This window comes from Chlorocebus sabaeus, chromosome 20 (assembly GCF_047675955.1).
Source record: "Chlorocebus sabaeus isolate Y175 chromosome 20, mChlSab1.0.hap1, whole genome shotgun sequence".
Taxonomy (NCBI): domain Eukaryota; kingdom Metazoa; phylum Chordata; class Mammalia; order Primates; family Cercopithecidae; genus Chlorocebus; species Chlorocebus sabaeus.
The window spans coordinates 26182123-26193356 of NC_132923.1; the positions used below are offsets into that span (position 1 = coordinate 26182123).

The 11234-nt window shown below is 38.8% G+C and overlaps 1 protein-coding gene across 2 annotated transcripts in view; it reads left to right on the forward strand.

Moving 5' to 3' along the window:
• The window catches only part of SLC16A4 (solute carrier family 16 member 4), a 32364-nt gene extending 23130 nt beyond the window's left edge, over nucleotides 1-9234 (forward strand). For both annotated transcript variants that reach the window (XM_007977632.3, XM_007977633.3), the window contains one exon: nucleotides 7771-9234. In XM_007977632.3, coding sequence (XP_007975823.1) covers nucleotides 7771-7898 — 128 coding nt within the window. In that variant the 3' untranslated portion in view covers nucleotides 7899-9234. The remainder of the gene's footprint in view (nucleotides 1-7770) is intronic.
• The last annotated feature ends 2000 nt before the right edge of the window (nucleotides 9235-11234 follow it).

Here is an 11234-nt window from a genome sequence, read left to right on the forward strand (position 1 = left end):
GATGGCACCCAGAACTACACACTAGCACAAAGATGGAAGCCTTGGAAGGCTGTGGAAAAATGAGAAGTATTGATATTTTAAGCCTTATTTCTCACAGTCTCCTGTTAACAAAAGTAAACCTGCAAAAAAGCAATATAAATACAAAAATAGTGCCTTGGGCAGAAAAGCAAGTATATCTAATCACATTCTCCAACATACAGGGCAGATGTAAGCTACTTACATGAAATTCCTACTCTTCCATTCAAGGCATTTGACATGAAAGCTCAATATGCTCAAGGCTCAGTTTCATTTTAAAATAAAACCAAGGGACTATATTAGTTGCCTATAAAATAAAACTGAATGCAGTTCCCCACTTCTCCATATTCCCCCCTTTCCCAACTGACAAATGCATACACTATGCTAACATACATATATGATCATTTATTTAAATTAATCACAAATATCTTCTGAAAACCCCCTAAAACACTATAAGTAATTATTTGATTACCTGGTAATCAAGTAACTATCAAATAAATACTTGAAACTTAGCATTCATTCAATAACTGTCAACCAAATCACTAGCAGAGTACTCTGTTAAATGCTATGTGGGACACACAGAAGATAAAAGTTACTCACAGTCCTCACATGACTCACCAGGTCGTGACACAGTATTCACTCTGCCACACACACTGCTGGGACTTCATACTAAGAACAGCCTAGAACCTCTACAACTGTGAATTATTAGAATCTGCATTCTTCTACTTCATTAACTGAACACCTGATTAAGTCACTGTAGCCCATCACCTTATTTTCTTACCTTTAATTGAAGACATTCTGAGCTGTGGGATAATAAAATGACTTTAAAATATGTTGAAGTTTAAGTCAAGCAGGTATTTCACGCTTGTTTTTCCCCCCACCAAGCCCTAGAAAAATCATTTCTAACGCCAAATAGTTGTAAGTCAATTGTACTCCAGCATACGTTAAAGTCAACTAGCTCCTAAAGAAGTTTATGTCTCTGTTATTTACCGATCTCATCAGAAATACCATGGAGGGGCCGGGCGCGGTGGCTCAAGCCTGTAATCCCAGCACTTTGGGAGGCCGAGACGGGCGGATCACGAGGTCAGGAGATCGAGACCATCCTGGCGAACACGGTGAAACCCCGTCTCTACTAAAAAAATACAAAAAACTAGCCGGACGAGGTGGCGGGCGCCTGTAGTCCCAGCTACTCCGGAGGCTGAGGCAGGAGAATGGCGTAAACCCGGGAGGCGGAGCTTGCAGTGAGCTGAGATCCGGCCACTGCACTCCAACCTGGGCGACAGAGCCAGACTCCGTCTCAAAAAAAAAAAAAAAAAAAGAAATACCATGGAGTGAGACCGGTAATTTTGCACTAAGTCTATTTGTGTTTTATGGAAAAAGTTAAGTGCTAAAATATATATTCATCCATCTAAGCTTATATCTGTCTCCCTATCACAGAAAAGTCATCTCCTCATGAAATGATAGGTCATCTCCTATCTATCCCATCCTCAATTTCAGATATAGTATTAAACAAAAATTCCATCTGTTCCTCGCTCCACTATTACCAATCCTGACCTCTAGAGTTTTATCAGTCACCTTAGCCTATCAATTGAGAATTTCTCTGTGGCCTAAAATTTTACTTGGAAAATACACTCTGGAGGTTGCGGGTGAGTGGGGAGAAAGTGAGAAGGCAGAGCAAAGCCCCGTCCTCTATACATTCTGTGGGGGAAAAAAAAGGCTAAAAAAAGTAAATATTTTATGTATCTAGTGATTATTTTCCCCACAAACTACAAAGCCTTACAGATTTTTACTTTGATTCAGTTTTCCTAAGATTGATGAATACCTACAAAGCATCAAAAATAAATTCCAAATAGCTCTCTATTGTGGTTTAATAAGAGGAGGAGGAGTCCTTCCCCTATGTAACACATTTTGCAAGGCCAAAGAATCCAGCTTCCAAATCCTAATAGACACCACGATCCTTTTAATAAAACTTATAGCACACAGCCAATACTTGAAGCATTCCTAGTAAATCTTATTGCAAATTTCTACCAAGGAAACTTTATTGAGTTCCCATCTTAAAAGGCCCTGAAATTTAAATTTGCTAAGCCAAGTTTCCCAAGATTTTTCAGATCATGGCACATATAGAAAGTATTTGCGCAATACACCCAAAGTAAAAGAACAAGATTGCCAATAGCCAGCTGGTGGCTCCAGTGGACCCAGGGATGAGAGAAAAATTGTCTCTGCACACCTTGGAAATTTGCCACTATGCTACAACTCAACCACAGGAGTTCTGATTCAACTCTGACCAGTCACCTGCGGAATTTTCAACCACTTATTAGAACTAGCACCAAGAAACTTTGGAATTAAGGACCTTAACTTTTTTGTTTGTTTTTTGTTTTGAGATGGAGTCTCCCTCTGTCACCCAGGCTGGAGTGCAGTAGCACGATCTTGGCTCACTGCAACCTCCAGGTTCAAGTGATTCTCCAACCTCAGTCTCCCGAGTAGCTGGGACTACAGGTGTGTCCCACTATGCTCAGCTAATTTTTTCTACTTTTAGTAGAGATGGGATTTCACCATGTTGCCCAGGCTGGTCTCGAACTACTGAGCTCAAGCAATCTGCCCACCTCGGCCTCCCAAAGTGCTGGGATTACAGGTGTGAGCCACTGCACCTGGCCATGTTAAGTTTTAATAAGATGACCAGTAGTAAACTTACACAGTAATCCTAATAAAAATGATTCATAACTTGGCTTAACAATCAAGTTCTGAGATGTCTGAAGGTATGAATACTTTTTAGACAGGATGCTAAATTCCTTTTGAAACATGTATGACCTAACACACAAAATGATGTGGAATAGTTTTAAAGTATTAACACTTAAAAAATGAATTCAGAATCCTATATTAAATATCTAACTTCAATGATTATTCTTATTCCTTTTTTACTGACTGTAAAAAAACTGGTTTGCACAAGTGTTGAAGGAAGCTCAGCCCAATCTTCCTATTTGTTTGAAATTATCACAGGAAACACTATTAGACATTTCTGCCTAAAACAAGTCCTATAGCCATAGATATAAGAAAAGAGTTTGGATTAATAACTTCAAATACAATAATTATTATTGTTAAATAATAATTTTACTGTGCATAAGAATCAACTGAGTGCCACCCAGGATGAAGTTCTGCTTGACAGAATCCAATGAATCTACATTATTAACATGCATCTCAGGTAAATCTGATGCAGGTAGCCTGTAGACACTGAGGAAATGCTTACAGAGGTCTTCAGCTTAATAATTCTGTATCAGCTGCCAGTTTATTCCTCAGAGTGCTGGCTACAAACAGTAATACCAGGCATAGAGTGAACATTCAGATACATGCACATTATCCTAGATTACCACTGGTATGTAATCTTGTCTTTTTCTGACATTCACAATGCTTATGCTATGACCACAAAGGAATCTAGTCTTTTCAATGTCAATGTATGTGTGTGCTTCCATTTAAAATGGTGAGAATACAGTGGCTTCTGAACTAGCAACAATAATTTCCTCGTGAGCAGATCACGAGGTCAGGAGATCGAGACCATCCTGGCTAACATGGTGAAACCCCCCCATCTCTACTAAAAATACAAAAAATTAGCCAGGTATGGCAGCAGATGCCTGTGGTCCCAGCTACTCGGGAGGCTGAGGCAGGAGAATGGTTTGAATCCAGGAGGCGGAGCTGGGAGTGAGTGGAGATCGCGCCACTGCACTCCAGCCTGGGCGACAGAGCGAGACTCCTCTCAAAAAAAAAAAAAAATTTACTTAGAAGCATTAAACTGTTTAGGGTCAGAAGTGCATCTGAACAGATTTTTCATACTGTTACAAAAAAAAAATACAGAAATATAATAAAATCAGACACTCATTCTCTCTCTATCTATCTATCTATCTATCTATCTATCTATCTATCTATATGTTTTAAATTTTTGAGACAGGCTCTCCCTCTGTTGCCCAGGCTGGAGGGCAGTGGCACAATCACAGCTCACTGCAGCCTTAACCTCCTGGGCTCAAGTGATCCTCCCAACTCAGCCTCCTGAGTAGCTGGGACTACAGACATGTGCCATGACACCTGACTTTTTTTTCCTTTAACTTTTTCTTTATTCTTTTCCAATTTTTTCTAAATTTAATTTTACTTTTTGATAGAATAGGGTCAAGGTCTGACTATGTTGCCCAGGCTGGTCTTGAACTCCTAAGCTCAAGTGATCCTTCTACCTAGGCCTCCCAAAGTGCTAAGATTATAGGCATGAGCCATCACGCCTAGCCAACACCCAGCTACTTTATTACTTCTTTTTTTGTAGAGATAGGGTCTCACCACATTGCCCAGTCTGGCCATGAACTCTTGGGCTCAAGCGATCTGCCTGCCTTGGCTTTCCAAAGTGCTGGGATTACAGGCATAAGTCACTGTGCCTGGCCAATCCTTTTACTTTCAGCAGTAGAGAAAGGCTAGTTATTCCAACCAAATAAAGTAAGTGTTCCAATACCAATGAAGCTCAAAATTTAACTTACCTAGTAGCCACTTAAATATAAGCTTGATTATAACAACTATACTTTCATAAAATAATCAGTCATATGTGTATTTCTGCATCCTACATTTTACCTTCTATTTGCTAGTATAAATACCATCCTAAAACTAAATACTCGACTGTATACTATTATCCTATTGAATGGCAATTGGATCTTAATTTAGAATTTAAAAAATACAAATATCTCAATGATCAAATATGACTGAGAAACAGATTTACAACAATTATTTCATCTAGGTTTTATTTCACGTAATTTTGCATGGAAATACATAGAAATAATTCTAAAACATGCTAAACAATTCCCTGCCCTGGTAAGAAAACATATTAAATATAGTCATGAGTTACTTAACAGGGATACATTCTGAGAAATCTGTTAGATATTTTGTTGTCAGATGAACAGTATACCTACACACACCTAGGCTATATGGTAGAGCCTATTGCTCCTAGGCCACAAATCTATACAGCATGTTACCGTGCTGAGTACTGTAGGCAACTGTATCTAAACATTGAAAGATACTTGTGTATCTAAACAAAGTACTCATGTATCTAAACATAGAAGGCTACAGTAAAAATGCGTATCATAACCTCATGAGGTTTGTCCTGTTATGTGCCACATGACTATATTTTAATACTTAATGTTTCAGGAACAGCGTTCTAAGAGTGAGTGAAATCCCAGCACTTTAGAAGGCTGAGGCAGGCAGATCACCTGAGATCAGGAGTTTGAGACCAACCTGGCCAGCATGGCAAAACCCCATCTCTACTAAAAATACAAACAAATTAGCCAGGTGTGGTGGTGGGCACCTATAATCCCAGCAACTCAGGAGGCTGAGGCAAGAGAATCACTTGTACCTAGGAGTCGGAGGTTGTAGTGAACCGAGATTGCACAACTGCACTCCAGACTGGGTGACAGAGCGAGGCTCCATCTCAAAAAACAAAAAAAGTGAGTGTGTGTGTGAGTGAAAGAGAGTATGTGTATGTGTGTGTGTGTACGCGTGCGCTCGTGTATGTGTTTGTGTATAAAATGAAAGGCTTGGTTGGCATGATGGCTCACACCTGTAATCCCAGCACTTTGGGAGGCCAAGGCACGAGGATGACTTGAGGCCAGGAATTTGAGACTAGCGTGGGTAACTTAAACCCAGTCTCTGTAAGAAATTAAAAAAAAAAAAAAGAAAAGAAAAGAAATAAAGAAAAGGCTTATAAACAGTTTTCCTCTTTAATCCATTTTTACTCTTTTTAGCTGTGCCTACCTGACATGTTAGTAGCACTGTTGGCCCTTTCATCCAAGAAGTCCTAGTCTTTCCCCAGGGTGTTACTTCTGAGACCACTATTCTATATTTCACAGGTTTTATATATACACATATACATATACAGACACATACACTTTAATATATTTGCTGTGTTGGCAGGACTAAGGCAAGAATGATAAGGGACTGGGAGGGTAAGGACTGCTACTTTCCATACTCCCTCCTTTCTAGAAATGTCTACAAGAGTTCAGAGACTAGTCACCTATTTCTTAGAGATCTATTGGTCAATAACAATCAACGTAACACAAAGACTTGTCCTAGTTGTTTTCACTCTAGTAACTCCAAGAAACATTTAATAGAGGTCACTAATCAAACAGGAATCAGTAAGGAAAAAGCAACTCAAAGTTAGTTGAACTTAAAGAGGCTATAAAACATTCTATTCACTTACTGTTTACGTTAATAACAGGAAACACAGAGCTATAAAACAAAAATAAATTAAGTCAATTTTTTTCTGGTCTGCTTGTCTCATCTCCTCTTTGTCCGTAAGAGAATAAAGAGGAGATGACACAAGCAGACCAGAAGGAAAAGGTGGGGGAGGGTATACTCTATATATCCAGTGAGGCATCATGATCTAAGATAGAAGGGAAAAATCAAAGACACAATGTAAGCTCCATGAGGGCAGATATTTTCATCTATTTTGTTCAGTGATATATCCCTGGAACCCAGACCTGTGCTGCCATACAGCACTGAAATTTCTTGAATAAGTGATCAGATATAATATACATAATACACTTTAGAAAAGAACTTCTCAAAGTGAGGTCAACAGATCCCTAGAGATCCCTGACACCCTTTAGGAAGTCCAGGAGGTCAAAATTATTGTCATGGTAATACTAAGGACATTATTTGCCTTTTTCAGTGTTGACTTTTGCAATGATGTGCCTTAGCATAAATATTCTTTGCTTTCACCTACTCAGTTAAAAAAAAAAAAAAAAAAGGGTTTCGCTTAGGTTTTAGTATGTGCCATTAGCCAAAAGACTTTGAGAACCCCTCCAACTTATGCTTTTAAAAAGCATTTAGGACCAGGAGCAGAGGCTCATGCTTATAGTCCCAGCAGTTTGGGAGGCCGAGGTGGGCAGATCACTGGAGGTCAGGAGTTCGAGACTACCCTGGCCAACATGGCGAAACTCCGTTTCTACTAAAAACACAAAAATTAGCCAGGCATGGTGGCAGGCGCCTGTAATCCCAGCTACTTGGGAGGCTGAGGCAGGAGAATCTCTTGAACCCAGGAGGTGGAGGTTGCAGTAAGCAGAGATCGTGCCAATACACCACTCCAACCTGGGTGACAAAGCTAGGCTCTGTCTCAAAAAAAAAAAAAAAAAAGCATTTAGATTTCAGGGTGGAACTAGTCATTGTTTAACCCACATGATCAAGCAGTCAGTTTCTTCTCATATATTCTCATAGCCCCCTGCACCTTCCCTTCATAGCACTTATCACATATTATTTATGTAGCTGGTACCTATCTCCCCGCTGAAGTTCTGTGAGGGCAGGGACCGTATCTGTTTTGGCTCACTACTATGTCCTCAACACCTAGCAATATTAACAGGAATATAGTAAGTATTCAAGTGTTTGTTTAGTAAAGGAAAAAAGAAAACTGATATTATCACTTCTTTTTTTCTTTGGAAAATAGTAATTTATGATTATTTTCTTCATAATAGTGGTCTTCTAATAAAATTCATGGTAAAATAAAATGGTATGTGTCCCTAATTTTCTCCAACTTCCACTGTAAGATTGGAGATGGGGTAAGTCCCTAAGTCAGGTGGAGCTCATTCAGCTTCATCAGTGAAAAATAGGACAGCTAAGAAGCTTCACTAAGTTAGAATGGGTCACAATACAGGAGGCTCCTTGCTTTGAGGAGCTATTCATGGCTGAGAACTACTAATGGCAAAATTTCCTTCCCTAACAGAAATCATTCCTTCCTTCCAGGCTGGTTATATGATTATACCCAGACATACAATGGCTCTTTCTACTTCTCTGGCATATGCTATCTCCTCTCTTCAGTTTCCTTTTTTTTTGTACCATTGGCCGAAAGACGGAAAAACAGTCTGACCTGAAAGAAAGAAGACTGCAATCAAGTGAGAGCTTAACGAAAGAAAACCTAAACTAGTATGTCACTGGAAACAAAAGCTTGAAAGAAACGCATCTACATTTGTAACATGAGAAGGTAAACAAGAATTTTTTTTTTTTTTTTTTTTTTTTTGAGACGGCGTCTCGCTCTATCACCCAAGCTGGAGTGCAGTGGCGGAATCTCGGCTCACTGCAACCTCCGCCTCGCAGATTCAAGCGATTCTGCCTCAGCCTCCCAAGTAGCTGGGACTACAGGCACATGCCATCACACCCAGCTAATTTTTTGTATTTTTAGTAGAGACAGGGTTTCATCATGTTAGCCAGGATGGTCTCCATCTCCTGACCTCCTGATCCGCCCGCCTTGACCTCCGAAGTGCTGGGATTACAGGCATGAGTCACTGGGCGCCGCCAACCAGATAAGTTTTTAAGGTTCCTTCTTGCTTTAGCATTCTGAGAAATGTCTAATTGGTAGCAAGACAAGAGTAATAGCAGCCTGTATTGTTAGTATTTAATCAAATAGTCTGAAATTTTAATCAGGTATCTTATATATTAAATAGAAATCGGAATGTACCATAATAAATCCAAACTCTCAATTACGCCATGGTAATTCAGTCACTAAAATATGTAAAGATAGAACATTTTTTCTTAATTTACAGAAGTGCGAAAAATAACCTTTGATTGATCAGAACCCTAGAATCTGAATATTAAAACCTTACTTAGTGACTGGAATGGTATATACTCCCTCCAAAAGTTTATCTTTGTTTATTGATTAAAGGTAATCCTTACTTTCTTTGTATTACTTAGGTTCTTAATTAAAGGTAATCCTTATTTTCTTTGTATTACTTAGGTTCTTAAATTTCTATGATAAGTATGTATTGCTAAATAATAAACAGTATATAAAAATTGCTTTAAAAACTTCATTTCAAGATCATTTGAACAGCAATTTTGCCCATCAAAGTGTCATTTTCCACTACATCTAATTAACAAAATATTCACACTAAATATTGAAACATCTCTTTACAACTACAAGATTTACATGAAAGCTGAATAGGTGGTTTTAATGGGAAATATGTTTAAATTAAAAGATGTTTCTTGTATATGGAATAATTATGTTAATAATGTCACTTAGACTAAGCGATTGCATGTGAATAGAGAGCCTTCATTATTTGAGTAAGCTTTTTTTTCCCTCCTCTTCCTCCTCCTGAGTGATCTTTAAGAGGAAAAAACCAGCTAGAGTTCCCTGCATCTGCAACACCAACCACCCTTAGCATCTCCTTCAGAATGCTTTTTTTTTTTTTGAGACAGGGTCTCACTCTGTCGCCCAGGCTGGAGTGCAGTGGTGTGATCTCGGCTCACTGCAAACTCCACCTCCAGGGTTCAAGCTATTCTCCTGCCTCAGCCTCCCAAGTAGCTGGGATCACAGGCACTGGCCACCATGCCTGGCTAATTTTTGTTATTTTTAATAGAGACAGGGTTTCACCATCTTGGCCATACTGGTCTCAAACTCCTGACCTCAAGTGATCCACCCACCTCAGCCTCCCAAAGTGGCTAGGGTTACAGGCGTGAGCTACCACACCTGGCCCAGAATGCTTCTTAAACTATTACCATTATCGTTATTCTATTCTTTCATTCCTCTCTGCTTTAAAATGTCTATTGATTCCTTACAGAGAAAAACTCTAGAAGACTGGTTTTAGCTCCATACCCTGTCACTGCCCATGTACGCCTTCTCTACTAGGCACCATTTCACTTTTCACTATCTGACTCACTCAAAGGCTACCTCCTTTGGAAAAATCTTCCCCAGCAGTCATTCTCATCTGGAATCCTATCTAACTTTTAACAGATTACTACATGAACTCACGTGTCAATCCTTTCCATTAGTCTGCAAGATCAATAAGATGAATGAGGTTTCATTCATCTTTGTACTCTCCAAGGCCTAGCATAAGCTTTGGAACCAAATTAATCTGGGTTCAAATCTCAGTTATGTTAAAAAAAAAAAAAAAAAAAAAAAAACCGTAGTTGATCCTATTTAAATATGGTTTTTATGGCTTTCTAAAGCAAAAGAAAAAAGAAAACTGGTTTTCTGACTTAAAAAAATGTCATTTTTACATTTAGATATGGATGTCTAATACTTTTACATTTTACATGTAAGAAAATATGAAAAAAATACCACCCCCTTACACATACAAACAGCAAAAATAGTTAACTAATAATAAATATCAGCTCTGCCACTTGTTACCATATGCCCTCATGAAAGTTACTTTTAAAATTAACTTCTCTGAGACCCAATTTCCTCCTCTGTAAAATGAAAATACCACCAACCTACCTCACAGACGTACTGTGAGGACTAAACCCATGAAAATATACTTGTGCCGGGCATGGCTGATCACACCTTTAATCCTAGCACTTTAAGAGCCAAGGCAGGTGGATCACTTGAGGTCAGGAGTTCAAGACCAGCCTAACCAACATGGTGAAATTCTGTCTCTACTAAAAATACAAAAATTAGCTGGGTGCAGTGGCACACACCTATAGTCCCAGCTACTTAGGAGGCTAAGGCAGGGGAATTGCTTGAAACCGGGAGGCGGAGGTGGCAGTGAGATCATGCCATTGCACTCCAGCCTGGGCAACAGAGTGAGACTCCGTCTCAAAAAAAAAAAAAGAAAGAAAAGAAAATATAGTTGTATCAGGCAAAATGCCCTCATATATAGTAACTGCTAATGTCCATTCTGCTTTCATGTCAAAAGATTAAAGAAATCAATGATTTTATGAACCACTTTCATTAATTCCGCCTTCTCTTTAGAGTTGCAATTATTTTTAAAAGGGACTTCAACTACCTAGAGCAACCTGATCCTTCCTCCCATCTAACCAAGCTGTACATTTTAAGTAGGACCAACTAAAGAACTCCAAATTGAATTCTTAGGTTTTATGAATCTCATGCAATAGAGAAGTTCTTTATGCTACTCAACGGTAATAGGCCCTCTAAACCTGGGTGGTATGAATTAAGAAAGCCTGAATCCCAAGACTACAGAAAGCTAACGACTTCTGTAACTAATGCGTTCATCATATTAGCAATTAACTTATGATGTTCCTGTTTATTTATTGCAATGTTGTCATTTTTGTGGACAATATTTTAAGATGCCATATAAAACACTTCTAGGAATCCATAATGCAGGAATATCATCCCAGCTATATACGGAGTTTCAAGAAAAGCATAATAGTCGCTGATTTTTTCTTCCCCCCTGAAGAGATTCCATAAGACAAAGAGGAAACAAATATTACACAACTTATATATGAATAAGTGCGCTTGGGGTGGTAGAGTGGTGAAT